Genomic DNA, 19545 nt, shown 5'->3' on the forward strand with positions numbered 1-19545 from the left:
ACCCCTCTCGCATATGGCGACATGCTCTGCCACAAGAGGGCGGCACAGGTACCATCGAAATTTTTTTTATGCGTGCATATTTCGCAACTTTACACCACCCAATCTCTCACCACGTTTTAAAGTTTTTTTGCAAGGAGCATTAATTTTTAGCAAAACTTGACATAACATTCGTAAAGCCGTATAACGAGCACAAATTCATCACTTCATGTAAAATTCAGGAGAGTTTGCAGGTATGAGTAATCATTCATATATTTTGGCTTTCATTACAAGAATGCATAGAAAAAGTATTGAAATTAGTGGGATAAAAACAACTAGTCCTGCCAGCGTACAACAATATGAAAGTGAACTTTTTTTTTGTTCTGTTGCATTGAGGAAGCTTAACTGACACGAAGTAAGAACAATATCATGCTGTAACATGACTATCAGTGTTAGATCAAAGTGCAAAATATACATTACCTGTGCCCAGGAAAGGCTTAATGTTTGCCATGATGAACATTTCACATGCTATCCATAGTAAATGAATGCAAGAAAATAGAAGAGTCGTAATGCATTCATTTCAACTGCATAGCTTTTATTTGAAATTAGTCTTTCCAGGTATGACTAGTACAGAGACGTCCACTGCAGACAGATGGTAGGTGGAGTCTTGAAGATATAGCCAATGTTATGTTAAAAGTTTCACTGTACCATGCTGAGTACATACAACTGAATTCAAGCAAGGTTTTGATCACGCATTGCACATCTGCGACAAGCTCCCTTCTATCGAAGAACATTATAACAAGGAAGGAAAAAAAAATAATAAAAGCCATACACATACTTGTCATACCTAAAAACGAACTCGGAACTGCACCTTTCATTGGACAACCTAGAACTACTTTGTACAAGTATAGCATCACAGTAGAACCAATCTTGCAACAGGCTCTTTTAAAATTTTCTTCAGCAAAACTGTACAAAAGACCCCGCTGACATTTGCATCGCAAGAAAAACAAATTTAGTGAATGTTTACCGCTCCCAGTTCAGGAACCTAGAATACTTAAAACATGCGCTGCACAAAAACAGAAAAAAGAAAAAAAGAAAAAGCGGGCGATGGGGCGAAGGAGTAACGGAGAGCAGCGGGGCAAGGAACATTACTGCTCAATCTACGTCTTGTAGTTTTAAGAACTACCAGAAATCGTTTCTCTTAATACTCACGAAAGTCTACTGCAGCCTTTTTGATGCTACATTTTTTTTTTTATGGCACTGATCACAACAGTGTTTCGAGAATTGTTTTTTTTTTCTTTTTTCCGTTTTTCACAAAGACCTTGCTGCTGCAAATGATGCACCGAACTGAGGGTAGTGTGTATCTAGTACTTAAATGCTACGAGTACTCTTCATACAAGTTACGCGTGCCCGCGACTGCCCGGAGCAACGGAAGCACGCACAACGCGAGAAGATTTTGATCGCAGTAACCACCAAGCGCCTGCAAAGGGCTCTTTCGCCGTGGCTGGCACAAGTGCGAACGAACCGGCCAATAGTAACAAGGCAACAACTGGCAACAGTCCGTACGGAGGTGCAGGTGCTTGCTTGGAATGCTGTCGTCTCGCCGGAGCGGGCGTGATGTTTCTTAAGCGCGGCACCTGGGCACCCATCTACGTCGCGATCTTGAAGCAACTGCACTTTCTCAGAGTCCGAGGAAGTCCATCAGCAGATAAACCAAGAGTATCACTCCGACGAACATGATGAGCAAGCCTGCGATTCCCATAGTGGCTGAAAAGCAAGATGAAATTGGATGTTACCGACAACACGTAGCTCGAGTGATACATAGGGTAGAAGAAGTGCAGCGACTTGGGCTGGTTGGTCGTACATACTTGGTTTTTCTTACCATGCCTATATTGGAACACAAAACACTGGCAGGAGTGCAAACTGTTTTATTTCGGACATATCAGCGTTATGCTTATATGAATAGGTAGATAGCAGAATAATGTGACAAGGTAGTAAGGTTTGGTAAGGACAGGAATGACATCGCGTGGGATAGCGTTGAAGAACGAAGCAGATTTTGATCAGTGCTGCTGAATCTTGAATAAATGTGTGCGCAGTGTGCAGGTAGTGTTTACATTATCTTTTACATCATTTGCTACGTCGTCCACGGTTTTAGCGGGTAGACGTATGCTCGATTCGTGTAAGAGCCACTGCAGATTAATGAACCGTTGCAAGCAGACAAAAAGTTGGGGGTCTCACAGGAGCACATACGGTACACCCAATGTGATGGCTCAATGGCTGTGGTGTTGTGCTGCTGAGTATTAGGTACAGGGTTTGAATCCCGGCCACGGTGGCCACATTCCGATGGGGAGAAGACGCAAAAAGCGGTTGTGTACTACTTGGATTTAGGAGCACTTTAATTAAAGAACTTCAGGTGGTCAAAATTAATCTGGAACCGTCCGCTATGGCGTCCCTAATAGACCCAAGCATTGCTTTTGGATGATTACGCATTAGCAAAATCAAACTATCATTAAATTCGCCTGAATTTTGCATCCTGATTTGGTGGCTTTACAATCGCATAATGACACATACTTTAAGTGTTGTGCACCAAAGAATAGCTGTGCTATCGTGGACAAATGAAACACGGACAGGGAGATTGATAAAGTAATAGAACGAACGTGAGAGTGATTTTTTACAGCTGCTGCCCTGTTGAGAATGGTAGTATGTACAGGCTTCAATCTATTCGTACAAGGCGAAATCAAGCCAACATCATGCCAAATTTTGAAAGCCGCAATGAAATAATGGATTCTGGTTAGTCCTAACTTGGTTGTGTGTCATTGGCCCAGGATAGTACGCCAGCAAACTGCACCTATTTATTTCTTTTGCTACCTGCAATAGTGTACTTTTGGACTGTGAATTCGGTGCAATAGCTTTGTCAGTTCAAGCGCGGCATGAGTGTGTCTTGAAAGAGCAATTGTCTATAGACAAGCTCTACATTTGTAAACAAAGGAGTGTAGTGCAGGCAAAAGTAACAGGCAGTTTACAGAATTCGTTACTTTTTAGAAGACGTCGATCTAATGAGTGATAATCATATTCAGTGAACTTATAACGATCTATCAGTTGTAACGACCACATTTAGGTGCATTTACGATTTTCCGACCCTCCCTATGGAAACTGCTTGCAGATATGACAAACATTTTGCCCTACTCCTACAATGGACGCTTTGAACATGGTCACGGTAAGAAGAGCGCACACGTGAAATGTCTAAGCACGCCCCGCTGTAGTCCAACTGTGACGATGACACGACACCTCTGAGATGAGCGAGCAATTGCCTCGTGCGGTTTTCAGAAGCCACAAAGAAGGTCACGCGTTTTCAAGGCACGCCTCTGCCCTGGAGGCATAAATGGCAGCATAAATAGCATGGCGCTAGCACAATATCAGATGCCATGACACTGTCTCTCTCATTATTGCGCAATTGTTGGTGCGGCACAATGTGCATTACGCCCGTTTCAACGATTCGGAACGGCCATCTATGTCTTTCCACTAGGGGAATGATGGCCACTGAAGCGTTCCTGTCGACGTGGCCCAAGTCAGCGAGAAGCTGCACCACGCAATGTTGCAAAGGGTCGGCGAGGTTACTACACCGTTATCTGGAGATCATTGTGCGGCGGTGCTTCGTTTACACGTTGCCGATTGCCGATAATGGTTCGCAGCGACATTTCACTTTTCGAACATCGTAGTTCTTTTTACCCAAAGCGACACAGATAACGTTATTTTACGACTCTTGTGTGGCTGACGTGCAGTCGTAATGCCGAGACCATGACGTCCAAGACCGTTGCAGAAAGGCGGCATGCCGCAGTAGTTTCCCAAGTTTACGCTTGCTGCCAACTAGAACGCTTCGCTCTTGTGTGCACAATACAGTCATGTCCCTGCTGGTAGTAAAATATATCACAAGCTCTCGGATAAAACATGGCGGCTGCGCTTGCAGTTTCGAAATGACGGGGGATCGGAACTGGGCACCGTTTTGAAAGAGCTACACGACGCCGCATTTCGTTCTTTAGATGGATGTTTATAACGGGAGTTTGCAGCTAGGTGCAGGAATGCAGTGGGAACAGAAATGACACTGAAAATATGGTTTCCGGACCAAAGTGTTGCTGAATTGCAACTGCTGACGCCAGCTTCAGTGCGCTTAATTTTTGAGCGTCTTTAAGGGCGAGTCCATACATAACGAACTGCTGATATAACGACCACTTTTCGCGGAACTATCGAGTTCGTTATAAACGGGTTTGACTGTACTATTATGTGTCTTCTCTACACTGTGCTTCTTATTTAACACATTGACATCGCAGCTGCATTGTCTTTTTCATAATTAGGTTGCTGTAGAAATGAGGATGCTGTATATACTAATACATGAAAAGACTGGTGCAGGCTACACTCCTGCGAAACATGTCCCAGGTACTGGACTGTGCTTGCATTGTTGACACCCACAGAGATGTTTCTTTTGTGTGCTTGCAACATGTTTCCTGTGTGTACAGTGCTTGTTCATATTCTTGCCTGAGAAACGAATTTAGAATTTTGGGATAGCTGGCTCTAGCGAAGCCTACTTCCTAATTTTTTCTACACCTAAAAAAAAAATTCTACAGGTTGTGCTGTTTAGTTTTTTTTTTTTATTTACAAATACTGCTGTCTCAGTTTCTGAGACGTAGCAGGAGTGAGTACAGAATAATGAAAAAAATACAATTAAAAAATACGGTCAACAGAATACACGAAAACTTTAACAAAATACATAATCACACAATTCTTTTTCAAAATGCTCAGTACCGAGTCTGCGCAGAGACCGAACAAGTTTATTCCATAAATCCACCGTCCGCGGAAAGAAGGAAAATTTAAAACAACCAAGACTCGACCTGAAGGGCACAATGTCCAGGGGATCAGGTCATTGAGTGCAGCGTGTTGAAGCCGCAACAAAAGAAATGGGCGCCAGAACACTCAAGCCGGTGTGAACTATCTTATGCAGAAGGATAACACGATCACAAGTGCGCCGATATTCCAAAGATTGAAATGTTAAAATGTGCGCATGTGAAGTAGGCGAGAATTGCCGGTGATAGGAACAAAAAATGAACCTGATATTGTTTTTTTGAACAGATTCTAACATAGCTATGTCGTGTTTCAGATGAGGTGACTAAACAACCGATGCATGCAGTTGCATGCAATTGAGTGCAGCAGAGAAAATGCTGTGGCGTCATTGTGACGTGGCTCACCTGGGTATGGTATATGATGTGCAACAATGTGATTGTCCACTGATATGCTGATGAGAGATGCATCGTAGTTGCCCGCGAGGCGACGCGTCTCGTCGCATGACTTGAGAAACTCCAGTCCTGTGACAAATATGTTGTGGGCATGCTCGGCCCGGTAGAGTCTCTGTTTTTTAATACAAAAAAGAACAAAGGGTGGGGGGGGGGGGGGGGGTGAATATGCCAATCTATGCTTTCACATTACACCCCTCCAATCATTGCCACAGAAAGTTGTTCATAAGTATAGTATGTCCACTGTATGTTTACTTTTTTTCTTCAGTATAAACACTGAGACATGTATTTTTTCAAAACATGCAGAGCAACCCATGTTTCATAATAACACTTGAAATACTATGCAGGATGTTTCATTTTAGCTGCACCAAATTAAAAAAAATTGCCTGTGGCAGATAGCACAATTGTAATCCTTGATCTAAACTACTCGATGAGCCGCGGTGCACGCCTTCATCCGTGACACGTTTTGCACAACCGCGCGCACATATCGCTTATTTTTTTGCCAGTGAGCTGATCGCCAACAGATTGTCCGTCCATTGCGATGCAGCCAATGCTCTTCATCCTCGACAGCTTTGCACTGAGTAAATACGAAGCAACCGCTGCAGACGAAACTGCGCTCACTATCGATGTGATCATGGAAGGCGACTACGCAATTTTTTAGGCACGCGGCCGATGCGCGTACCGAGTCAAAACGAAACTACTGTTTGCCGCAACCGCTGTGGAAGAAAACGCAGCCGCTGTCGACTACGCAATTATGAAAGCCCGCGGGCAGCGCGGTGTTCTACGCGGCGGTAACGTAAGAATACGGGCTTTAAAGGCACAAGTAGGTACGAAGCGTTCCGGTGTTGCCGTCATTCACGTACGATTGCCGCTATGACTATGGCGATGCGGACTCTGCCGCCTCGTTTCCGTTGGACGCTAGCGCCATTCTTACTTTTTGCGTCGCACATTTGCGGCGCTCCTTGCTTGCCGAGCTCCGAAAGTTCTCCGAATTAACTGATGTGCGGCCAAATACGTCTGAATTAACGAGAAATTGATTGCATTGAACAATGCATACACCAGCCGGGACCAGAGGACGAGTCTGAATTATCAGATTTTTCACATTAACGAGGGTTGAATTGACGAGGTTTTACTGTACATTTACAGTTTCATTACAAAGCACAGATTGAAAGGAAAACGCCTCAAGATGTCAGCACTATGATAAGCCTATACTTTCCTATGCTTGTTTTATGAGAACCTTATTCGCGAGTATTTGTGTTCCAAAGCATATGATAAGATGCACAATAACTTTCATAAGTCCTACTAGCTTCGAAGTTAAACATTTTCAGTCTTCACAACTGCAATTGCACTACTTTCTGTACTTCAAGAGCATCTTTATCCCTCCATGCAGCTTGTTAATTCTGATGGTCCGCATTTCTAGAATAACTTCATAACCATCGCGAACAGGACCAGTGGAATGCCTCGACCACTGGTTTCGCCAGTTCGTCCACTGACGCATGCCCAGGCATGCTTTTATGCCATAACCTTGTGCTGATGATTGCGATGGTATTGGATCCGACAGAAGGCCATCCCCAAAGCTGTGAAGGCAGTTTTGGTTTTACGCCAGACTGTAATGGGCACAGACAATTTCTGGACCCCTACATAATTAAACAAAGAGACAGAGGGGTCGTTTAGAATCGGGTAAATGTGGTAGTAACGCAGGGCGAGCAAATGGTCCCGTCGTGCTATGAAGCTACAGCCACAACACGCACACCGCTCACCTGGAGGCTGAAGGCGATGTACACTTCGACTGCCCCGGACAGGTGGCCGATGCCCAGGAAGCGGCCATCCTCACTGTAAGAACGCCACCGTAATTAGCATGGCAAACATACAGTGCATGTACTAACGAGAACACTTGGTGAATCTGAGCTTCGATCTGAGCAAGAAGTGAATCTGAGCTTCACACCTCTCTCTCCTCCAACCAGCATGGGGAAGCATCAACTGTGGTGTCTAGCACAGACCGACACTGTGCTTTCAAGTCACTGTAATTATAGTGCGTCCATATTAAGCCCATCACAGACAATGTCATCAAAGACAGTTTACTTGCTTCCCCCTTTTTTGTGATTACTCAAATCAGCTCATTTCAGAGTGCACACAACTTCTGACTGCATTTTATTAAATTTTTTTCCCCCATGGTAGTCCCTGCACCAATTGGCAGATCATCGACGAATGCTACCATATCCTAGACCAAGAAAAATGCATACTGTAATATGAAATAAGAAATAGTGCACGTGAAGGAATATGAATTTAGTGACTCACTGGTCACTAAGAACAGATTGCACCTTACATTAATTTGAATTTACTATCAACGAACTAGGCCTTCATGTTGTAGAGCCAGTAAATTCCACAACATCAGCAGAACGTAAATAGCCCTATTCTAAAAAGTTGCAAGATCGATGGGACGAGTTCATAGTATGACTCGAGGACACAAAGGGAATCCAATGTGAGCCAATTAAATAGCCGATCTTACCTGACAGCTAATGATGACAGGACATCCGTGCCCATTGATTGGATTCTCTCGGGAACATGTCTCCGCATGTCCCACTTGGTCAGGTAGCAACGTGAGGCAGGCTTCTTTCGCACTGCGGCGTTGGATATCGTGAACAGGCGGTAATTACTCTTGTCCCCCTCGACGATTCCAAACCTGCATACATTACAAACAGAAGATATGAAGTTGGGTACGACCTCGTTTTATGCATCTGCAAAACAGAAATTAGAGGGACCATAAAAAGAAGGAGAAGAAAGAAAGGGTTTACAGCGCGAATACCATATTTACTTGAGAGAGATCCGCTCATTTTTTAAATTTCTGAATCTTCGCAGGTTGTGGCTCTTACACGAGTGGGGCGTACGACTACCCGCTAAAACTGTGGATGACGTCGTGAATGATGTACAGAATAATGTGAACATTGGATTGCCCATTTACACACACTTTTACTCAAGATTTAGCACTACTGATCCAAGTTTCGCTTCATTATTCATCGCTGTTGCTCTCGATGTTATGTCGTCATCACCACAACTTACTACACCTCAATGCCACGCTTCCAAAGATGGTCACTGTGCAGAAGCAGGCGCCGTGGCAGGCAATTCGGCAAAACATTCCTTGTTTTCTTCAAGTATTTAACCTCGATAGCGGGGGGAGAGGTACATGAGGGCGAGTCTTAGATGAGAGCTTGTCTTAGATGAGTAAATACAGTATACAACAGTGTTCACTGGCAAATGCAAAAAGAATGGGAAGAGAGATAAATGCTACCCCATTGAAAGGCTGTTGTGCAAGGTACAAGGCATCATCATGAAGGAGGTAGTGGCCAAACACTGCACCAGAGAGACCAATTCCTGTTCTGGTGAGGGAGTGTCTTACTGAAGCTCAGTGGGCCTTCCTAATTTGGTTGCACCTAGACTAGTATAACCTAACTGGCTCTCAACATTTTCTTTTTTTTTGCCAGTTTCAGGCACCACTCCAAGCCTGAAAATGTAGTGGCCTGGACAAGGTTTTGAACTTAGAACCTTGAGCATAGAACCCCAATGTTCTAGCTCTACTACACGCCACCACCTAAGAGATACCTAGCCCATAATGGTTTGACGAGTCAGCAAGGTCAACGAGTTTCTCAATATGTGTGAATGGTTTACATTACAGCAAGCATAAGCGTCACCACTAATCCTCAAACAGAACAACTAAATGTTGCTGGCTGGCTATGCAGAGTACAATCCAACATAATTTAGTAAGCAAATGCTATTCAACTGACAGGTAGCCCTCGGGGTACCTGTAAATTCAAGTAACATGTTAGTATACAATGCTGGCTAGTGCATCGTGAAAACATTATCACCAATATATGCTACGTCCGTGAGAAGGTGGTTAACAAAAAATGTTTCTCGATAATATGAGCATGTACTCAATATATGCTTATAGTATCGATTATTGGATATATAATGAAGGTATTTTTGTGTTGGATGCGACTTTGTTATAGAAAGGTTTCACGGTACTACGAGTGTACGCAGGGCTGCTGTCACGTACCTGCATGCTCTGAAGAGGTACTTCTCGGAGCTGTTGCCAGGTGCCACAAAGGTCAGCTCGCACACCTGCTTGCCATCTACAGCGTCCCAGACGTAGCCATGGCCGTCCCGAGACACCGTCACCACCTAGTGGGGAAACATTTTTGCTTCCGATAATTATACTCTAATTCTGCACCAGTCAGGGCTTGCAGCTATACTCTGCTAAAGGAGCAGTTACACACATTTTCGAAGATGCAGAAACTCATCACACACCTCTTGCACTTAGAAAGTACGGAGGCTGGGAAACACAAGATAGTTTAATTTGATACTAAAGTTGGTTCTCAAAATGCCGAAACCTGGCGCCATAGATGTGTGCTGCATGCATTTCTTTTGGCTACACTTTCATGTGAGACCCACAGCAATTGCACAAACACGGTGAGCCAGTGTATCATGACAGTGTGACGGCAGCTGCCCAGTGCGTATCAAAACCGAAACTGGTTTGTTGAATCAAGTCGTATTGGAACTTACTTAAAGCACTCTGACGCATGCAAATATTTTCTTCTAGGTTTAAAAGGCTTCAGACAGTCCTTTAAAGGAAAACAAAGAAAAGGAAACTGAAAATGTCATGTTAATACTCCTTTAATGTAAGAGCTTTGCTTCCCTTAACTCGAAAGTAAAATCACTTGAGTCATGCATGCATTCACTGCAAGAGTGTAATGGAAGTTATTTAAGTCCAACAATACAATACAATTTGGCGATTCTCTGCTTCAACAGATTGAGCAGTCGGCTCAAACTGTTGAAAGAGAAAGGGGTCAGTGTTCAGTCAGACAAGTATTGCTTTACAGATAAGTTACCTTTAACTGGAAAGAAAGAAAAAAATAAAGAAGGGCAAAGTTAGCTTAAATAATAAATTAGTACATTAACAAACTGCTCAGAAGTTTAGCCTGTTCATAGTCACTTCACCAAAGTAACACAATATTCACCTGATAAAAGCAGGTCTTCAAACACGCCTGTGGCGCAGGCTTGCTCGTACAACTGGTGGCAAGTGTCTACAAACTCGACACAGAAACAGAATACGAGCGAGTCAATCTAACCTTGCTTTCGTCTGGTGAGATGCACAGGTCGTCAAGCTCGTCTTCGTGGGCTTGCACTTTGTATATCATCTTGTACTGGGGATACTGGAAGAAAAATAGATAAGATTGAAATAAAACGAATGGTAATAATTTCTAATTCTGCGAGGAAATGCATGCAAACTGAGTCTACACACCCCAGTTTTCACAGCCAAATGTTTGGCAAAGGCGCCACCGACCAAAGGCGCCACCGACCAAAGGCTTCCCTTACATTACGCCTTCAAAGTGAATGTGATTGTCGTCACCTTCTATGAACTGTTTTACCACATCACGACAAAAGAGTGCAGTTGTATGGAGCATTATTCCTCGATCCTGCTTAAATCGAAGTGTTATGGCGCTGTTTGTTTAGCTCATTAACAGCGTCATCTACGCTGGCAAATGGTGAGCCTTGCGTGCAACGCTGAAAAAGGTTGCAACACGCCAAAATCAGAATGCTCAAAATGGTAAGTGAGTTAGCTTAGTAGGCTTTCCAGATGATTTTTAAAAAACATTTGTGCAGTGACAGCGATAAGATCCAACAGGCTTGCCAGGCTAAATGTGCTAGATGGTTTGAAATCTGTCTTACTGACTGCCAATTACAGGTGTGAAATTCAAGAGAAGAAAATATTGTTCTTCATTTTCTCCACTGATAACCAACTTTCATCCATCAAACGCTAAGTAGTAACTGAGCCTTAGAACAATACTTCACTGGACTAAACCAACACCAGTATATGACATCAACACAAAAACAGTGACATTAACTACTCAATGCCTTAAAATTTAATGTCATTCGCACGGTGTCACGTTCACATAGTTAATGCATTAAAACTTAATAGAGAGTTTTAGCGAGCCCGGTATTCCGGTATATGCAGGCAGATTGGGTGGATTGCCGGGTGAATGGAGGTGTAAATGTGAGCGGCTGGATTGGCGGCGCAGAGCTCAACCAAACAAACACAGAGCTAATATTGCAGTAACCGAGTGTATTCTACTTCACTGCTGGCGTAAATGTTCAAGTGTTCACCGTTAAGCTGCCACCAAAAATTTATACTAGCAGCGAAGTAGAATACACTTGTTTACTGCACTATTAGCTCTGTGTTTGTCCGGTTGAGCTCTGCACCATCAGGTGGTGCCAAAAATCCGGCCACTAATTTTTACGCCTCCACTCACCCGGCAATTGGCCCAATACGCCTGCGTATACAGGACACGCTGAAACTCTCTGATGCCACTTGCAGCCTAATTCGTTGTCGCAACTAATTTGGCTGTTGATTGTGTGCTCTTATTTCCAATGTTAGTACTTACAGCTGCATACATAAAACATATTTTAGAAGTAAACCAACACATTTATTCTATGTTAAGTACATCTGTTAACAATTCTAGCGGCGGCAATATTTGCACATTTGTCAACTAAACATTTTTTTTATAATGTGACTGGCAAACAGACTGCATTCACTGCAGTTGTCATCACTGCGTCATTTAATGTCATAACAAATGTGCGTGTATAGCAGCAGTGCTAGATACAATAGCATTATGACACTAAAGGTTCCAGACACTTAATATCATTGACCTTGCCTGTGTGGCGTCGGTTTAACTTTGTGTAGCTGTCTTTTTTAACACGTGACCGAATTCACTGACCTTCCAGGCTCGAAGGCAGCCATCTGCACCACCCGTGAAGAGGATCTCCGTTTCCGGCGCGAACCGCACCACTTTCTGGAATGGCTCTTGTTTCGTGGAAAAATCCGTCTGGAAGCTTGTGTCTGGGCGGATGGAGAAGCCAATCCGGACGCTGTTGGCATTCGTGTCCGGCTCCTGTTTAGCCGAGTCCGCAATCTCATGCACCACGCCGTTGGCAGTGCCGTTCTCCACTTTCTCTGGCCTGTCACCCCCGCCGTGATCCTTGGACGACGATGTGGACTCTGACCGGCGCCTCCTTCGCAGCGCCGTCGATGATCCTCTTCTGTCTGTTGGGGATAAGTCATAGGTAGACGTGTGTGAATAGAAATTTCTGAAACCGAGTCGAATACGAACTGAATAGTGCCAGAAATGCGCCAAATCAAATAGAACATCGAATGCTTTTCGAATAATGTACAGTCATTTTCACAATGACATAAAATAATGTTCACATTCTAGTATTCATAATGTTATTAAGTTTGTCATTACGTTGCATGTTATGAAAGGTTATTTTTAAAAGAGGAAATGGAGCATTAGCAACAAAAAAAAGCAGTTTGTTCACAAAAACAGGATTCTGCAGAGTATGCAAATTATTGCTGTATAGCCGATAAAGTCAAGCTCCCTAAGAAACGTATCCTGCTCCACTAAGTAAGTATTCGAGTTTTATGCCTATGCTAGGCCCGTGGAGATGAATTTTATCATGCTTTTGCTCCAACTTCATGTTTGGCTCTGCGCAGTTGATGTTTTGAAATACTTGAAAAATATTCGTATTTACAAATAGCGACAATTCAATTTGAAGACTGCATTGAATAGGACACTATTCGATTCATTGTTAGAAAGTTTTGAATATTCGCACACCCCTAGTCATAGGAAACCAAGTGGCGTGTTTGAGTGGAAGGCCAGTCATCTTTTGCCACAAAAATAGATCAGCTTAGAGATCACTCCAGGAAAGTGGTGTGTCATCTGAGAAATAGGTTCCGGAGACATCTTTCTTCTAGTCCACAGTTCGTACACACATACCCACACATTGGAGTCTGTTGCCACGTGAGGTCTCTGCGCTACGATTTGTCATGATGTCGAACAAGCAAGGCGAAGCATTCACAACTCTCAACCCGGAGGTCTGAGCACAACTTACCCCGTTCGAACCTCCCGTCGCCGTCCTCTTCCTGACAGTCCTCAAGGAGGCAGTAGCGCATGTTGTACATCTGGCAGTGTTCGTCGGCACCCGCAGCCAACGCAAAGCTCTTGCGCCCCTTGTGGAAGAACACGGTCGAGTTCATGATGGCGCAGTCGCCCGTCGGGTAGCGCGTTACCGGCTCTGCTTTGCATGTCGTCTTCGTCGGGATCAGTTCGTATATCTCCTGTCGTGACAAGCACGAAGATCAAAGAAAGAACGCATTTTGTCAGAAAACGATGTGCGAGAATCGAACAAATTTTGCCATCGAAGTTCTCGTACTACCGCCATGGTGTAGTGATTACAAAGGAGAAACAATAACTGACATAACTACAAAGAATCAAAATATTGGAAGAACTTGTGCCTAGAAAGCAAAGCAATGCTTAAGAGAGAACGAAAGTGGAAATTGGCGAATCTAATAGCACAGCTCAGCTCCGACCCATATGATGATAGATAAACAGTACAAAAATGGACGTAACAAGCGCTAACTTCAAACCAAGGTTTATTCAGGAACACACAAGTAATTTATTTGTATTATTCCAGTGCTCTCCCATAAGCAAATCGAAACAAAACTGAAAAACCGAGAAAACTAGGGAAGAACTAACACTGTCAACCATAGAAAGTGTTGCACAGCACAGTGAACAGTATCACTGTTATTGGAATGACAAAACGAACGTTCAAGAAAATCAATAAATGTGAGAATTTATCTAGTGTTCAGGCACAACATCTCATTGTGTAGTTAGTGCATGAAAGTCTTGCTCATGCACTTGTTACATCCATATCTTTCTTTTTAAGTTCACATGCCTTCCTCACGCTATTTATCCATCACCATGCAATTCTACCAACCCACCTAAACTTATCAACCAGTATTTAGACACATATGCCCACTACATTCCAGAGCAATTGCTGGTGATCCCATAGATTTGAGATCGAACAAGACTATTTGCCTCACTTGTACAATCTGATTACACAGCACTTGTATCACTATTAATTCAATGACAATATTCACTAAGTTTTGAATACATTAGGCACATCTTGTGTGACTGCAATATGATAACAGCGACAGTCATGCGAAAGCAGTCATCTGCAGGAAGTAAAACAATGCATGTGTGGCAAGATAAACTCTCGCACATGGGCAGCTACAATCCTGGTTGAAGTTAATCTGCGCAGACATTTTTACATTAATCAAATTGAGGTGCTGGATGGTCGCTGATAGAGATGTTGACCTTGTGGCTGATCTTCGGTGCACCAGATGGCATTGGCTGATCTTCCATATACGAGAAGGCATATCCGAAACAGAAAGCTATAATTTGCACATGTGCATCTGATGCAGCAAAAAAACATTCTTAATACTTTTGGTTAGAGGTCGTGGCTGGGTATACTTCATTGCATGAGCAATCAGAAGCATGGTAACTGCAAATTCTTGCACTATACTAAGAAAAAGTATTAATGTGACACGCCACTTCTTCGTGTTTCTTCTATCTTTAGGTTATTTCTTGGTTAACTGCTTGTTCTTCAATAGCGTGTGGTCCCCCTGTGACAGCAATATAATTCAACTACCACATGTTCATATCTTGCTTTTCACACTCTAATTTAGAAACTACTACATTTTTCTAATCAAGCCAGAGGCTCCGACGAATTAACTAAAACTTCGGTCAAAAGATTCACATCGCGCCTCTACGCTAAGAACGATACAGAATTTTAACGCCTAAACTTATAACCTCGGAGGAGCGCCATACAAAGCGCTAAGCTTTATTACACTCCATTAACAGCTGGGAAAAAAACAAGAAACTTCCGCCTCGAGCGCGGACAGGCAGTTATGTGACGTCAGCGTGATGTAGCGCTGACGTTGTGACAGCGCCAACGTCAGGGATTACCACCCGTGATGAGCGAGTGAAGGTCTGGACGGTCAGAACGATGAACTTGTAATCGAACTGCCTGTTCAGCTATAGACTGCAAATCAGAAATTAAACACGAGCATGATTTGTCTTGGGGCGTTCTTTTAACTTACCTAGCGTGAAGGAAGTGTTATCATACGGAAGTCAGTTCGCCTCAACGCGCGCTTTATCCTCCGATCCGATCAAGGACGACCTCGTCAACGCGCTTCGCGTGATCGCACCAACACAGCTGGACTGTAAAGGCGCAGTTGCTAACTATCCGAAGAAAAAAAGAAAGAAGATAGTGAGAAAGGACAGAAAAGAAAGACAGAAGAGAAACCGTACAGATAGCCTTGAAATAATCTGTGCACTACAAGGCCGCCGCATTCCATCACCCGATACACGATCCAAAGAAAATTCAGTAACTGGATCGACGAACGCGTTTAATTTCGACGACACGGTCGGAGAAAAAAAAGCAGTCCATGTCTCGGAAGTGGTCGAGTTGCTTTCCAGACGTCGCGACACACGATCAAGGCGAGCTTACGAGCGATCAGCTGCGGTTCTCTTTTGACACGTATGTATAGTGCCAAGCTCATCCCAGGTGTTAAGTCGAGCCGAAACTAGCGCGAGAGAAAACGCATAGTGCCAAGACGTGGGCCACTTACAATCTTGTTTGGTATGCCTGTCCTCGACTTCCCGCCGCCTCCTGCGACGAGTATGTGCCTTTCCGTGATCACATTTAACGAATACAGAGGAAAATTGACTCGGGCCAGTAACTCGCCCGACTTGGACGGCGCCATCTTGATGCGTTTGTGTCACAGCTTGCGTCGTGGAGCTGCAATCATCCCTCTAGTACTTACGCATCAATGACACTTATTTTTACGTTAAAAATCGTTCTGCATTGATTAAAATATTATTAAGTAAGCTTAGTTTTATTTATTTGATTACTCGACTGGCTTAAAGCACAGCAGATTAGAAAAAAATGTAAAGTTCGTAACAATAAACTAAGTTCATTTATTACCAGCAGATGGCACTGCATACTTTCAAATTCAAGGTATGTTTGAGTAGCATTTTTTGTCTATGGGATACAGGCCGCAATGCCCTCTGGGATTAATGTGCGCTGGTGGACATCTTTGAGAAGCCGCACGGATTGTGTGCTTGGTACGGATACGTTGTGGAGGTTGATGAAAAAAAGCCTCCCAAATGCTCTGAATGCACTCGCGTGGACACAGCATCTCCAGCTCCGACTCGGGGAGCCGCTTTTCGACGCTCGAGAAGAAGAAGACCGTCTGTCCCAGGTGAGACAAAAATCTGTGATCATCACGCGGACTTGGGTTGTGGGAAACCTCAACACTGTAAACCAGACCATCTTTAGACAAGTGACAGAATCGCGTGCTTTTTTGTGTGTGTGCGCGCATTCGGACGCGCTCGCCCGCGACTGCTTCACGTTGCTGCATTTTTCCGTTCTGCGCCGACGTTGTGGATGTAGAACATGGTCCGTACGACGTTTGTGAATGCCGTAATGAAACCGCATTGAGCGCGACGCCAGCCAAGCCCCCCTTCGAGGGAGAGGTCCCCTGTACAGAATGGAACTGTGGGCGGGACTCATGAAATCCAAGCCGTGTGTGCTTCGACGAGCTGCCAGACGGGAGGTTGAGCGAAGAGAGATCGCATTTGCTCCCAGACAAATCGTGATGAGCGGAGAGCACAGAGCGTCGTTTGTTTGAGCCGCCCGGGTTCAATGTCTACTCCGCTCTTGCTTTTGATAACGGCTTGTTTATGCCTGTGAAAAGCGTGGCGATTTGCTGCCCGGGGCTCTGACTCCGTAATGTTGCACGAAGCTTTCCTTTGGCTTAAGTTTACGCTTTGGAAGGTTCGAGATCAGCGCAAGCACCACAAAAAACACGTTGTCCCATCTTGTGGTTTTACTTCGAGGGAGTGACCGAGGTTAGTCCAGTGAGCCGATGGAGCAGAAGCAGCGCATCACTTACTATCGCTTACCATCGCATGCGCAAATGCAGAACATGATAATAATAACGCCTTTCTTTTAACGATTTACTGAATTTACAACTCATTTATAACGAGATGTCATCTAACATTGCCTTGTTCTGCACATTTGTCAAGTTCGTAGCGAAAGCTGCTGATGGCAAAGAATCGGGAGCGTGCCGTTTTCGTCTCGTATCTGCGTTTTGAAAGCAAAATGTGTTTACGCAACTGAAAGTGCTGTTATGCGGCTCACGTCTGTACTGAGGTGACGTTAGCTTTGCATCGGAGTTGACTGTAAACAAGGGGACACGATACTTGCAGGGTAGTCTTAAGCAGTGCATACACAACACGCACACATTACATTTAATGAACGTCACAGCGGCTGAAGCACTTTGGTTGCAGGGGGGGGGGGGGGGGGTTGTCAAGCACGGACTCCTTCAAACTGAAGGGATGCGCTCCTCCGCCAAGACAGTAAAATAAAGGAGAGATCTTATCAGAGATATCCTAAACGCGACGTCGCGCCGTGGCCTCTTTTTTTTTTTTTCCGGCGCTGGTGTCCGCGGCATTTCTCCTCAGCAGGTGCAGCGTATTCTAGGATATGTGGGGCGCTCCGCAATTTCTTTGTCCACTTTAGCTTTTTCCGGCGGCGGCGTTCTGCCCCCGCTGCTCGCGCGATGGTCCCGTTGCGATCTCGGCTGCTGCTGCACTCGGGAGTTGTCACGGCTGTCGTCTGCTGCCGCTTTCCGGCCTACAACGAAGCCTGCGCCGGCGTCCCACTCTGGGTCGTCTGCAAGTCGTCTGCGTAAAACGTACTAGATAGATTGCGACAAACCGGTATTTTGCTTCAGTCCAAATGTTGCAATAATTAGGTTATAGTAGCGCAAAATGCCGGTACATACGCAAATACAAAAGAGACAAGAATGATCGCCTAACAAAACATAATGCAGAGGTAGTTGGTGATACATTTTGGTGAAGACATGACAGGACCGTCCTGTCACGTGTTTCTGTGTCCTCGTCTTGAAAAGTAGCGCTGGATTACTTTCGTAAGAAATAAATATAAGACAAGAATGAGTGCTGTTTTTTGTGCTGGGCCTGTTCCAGCATTTAGGTGACAACTGTCGGTGACAACGCAAGAAGGCAGTGGCAAATACACAGCTGTCTAATTCAAAAGCGAATTTGTGTAATTGCGCCAGCCAGTTGCGATCGCTCATTTCCGTGACGTCATGGCGCGGAGTCGGGAACTTTCGTTATCGGCGTATCTCGGGAACTGTTTTTGAGCGCGGAGGGAGAGAGTGCAGGTGCAGTACAAATTTGTGGGCGGAGCTTGTACTGAATTCTTAGGTTGCCTCTGAGTGGTAGCACAACTAGTACACTCCATGCACGACAGTCTATCTTTCCAAGGTTTGTATGTGCGCTTTAATTTTACTGTGTGTTCCGTGATCATCATCAGTTATCTAAAGAACACTAAATATTGATTTATGGAGGTTCGATATCCCAAGCTTCCGACTGTAGTGGAGGACTCCTACCCGTTTAATGCTGACCACCTGTAAAAAGAAAAAAAAGAAGAAAAAAAAACCGAAATTAAAATGCAAATGCAAATATAGTTAACCGAAAATAAAAAAAAAATCCATAGAAATAAATAAGCGGGCTATGAGATGGGCGCAAAATGTGCGCCAGGTATTGGCCCATGGGTTATTGATTATTTGCATAATTGTTTATTAGATAGAAATTGAGGATGGCCGGGTTATAGCCGGTTTAACAAGCCACCTCATTAGCATGTCAAGTGGGAGCGAGTTCGCAATTTCTTCAGTGCGGTTGAGAGAGCCGGCGGGTTTTATCAAGGTACGTGGCGTGGTCAACGGGCGATAAATCAACATCGCGGTTATCGCGGCCGCATACCTCCACCGGCTCCTCGAGATTGATTGACCACAAGATACGGGGGATTTTTGTAGTATAATGTTTCTTAATGGGCACGAACAGCTAATGAACTCTGACCGTAATGCCAGTCCAATATTATGAGGAAGGTCTATACCTGAGGCGCTGCTATCCACATACATGAAAACGCAATTATCGATTTTCTCGACATCCAGGGCGTCGATTTAATTGCGATTTGTTGCATCCAGAAAAAAAAAATCTACTGACTGTAGGGAGTAGATTAGTCATTTATGTTGTCATAGTGTTTTTATTGTTGAAAATTGCAACATTTAAGGAAGAGCTTCAAATTTGGAACTCCAACTCAGCTAAAAACGGATATCAAGATTCTGTAAACTGTGCCTGTTGATACATAGAAAGCGGACAAAGTTGATGACAACCCCCCCCCCCCCCCCCCCCCCCCCCCCCCCCGTAAAACTTGTAATAATGTCATGTAAGCTATGAGCTCATGCATCACATTTGTCCTCTACGGATGCTGTAACAGTTGCAGTTTCACAGACAGCGATAAC

At 44.2% G+C, this 19545-nt stretch overlaps 1 protein-coding gene across 1 annotated transcript; it reads right to left on the bottom strand.

Annotated features, from left to right (window-relative positions):
• Nucleotides 1-550: 550 nt before the first annotated feature.
• LOC119431410 (prolactin regulatory element-binding protein) lies at nucleotides 551-15952 on the bottom strand. Its single transcript, XM_037698903.2, has 9 exons — nucleotides 15784-15952; nucleotides 13203-13428; nucleotides 12032-12357; nucleotides 10385-10468; nucleotides 9313-9437; nucleotides 7771-7944; nucleotides 7022-7094; nucleotides 5217-5376; nucleotides 551-1743 (listed from the first exon to the last, which is right to left on the bottom strand). The coding sequence occupies exons 1-9, from the start codon at nucleotides 15916-15918 to the stop codon at nucleotides 1658-1660; spliced, it is 1389 nt and encodes a 462-aa protein (XP_037554831.1). The 5' UTR covers nucleotides 15919-15952; the 3' UTR covers nucleotides 551-1657.
• Between the last annotated feature and the right edge of the window lie 3593 nt (nucleotides 15953-19545).

Source organism: Dermacentor silvarum, chromosome 10, assembly GCF_013339745.2.
Source record: "Dermacentor silvarum isolate Dsil-2018 chromosome 10, BIME_Dsil_1.4, whole genome shotgun sequence".
Lineage (NCBI taxonomy): Eukaryota > Metazoa > Arthropoda > Arachnida > Ixodida > Ixodidae > Dermacentor > Dermacentor silvarum.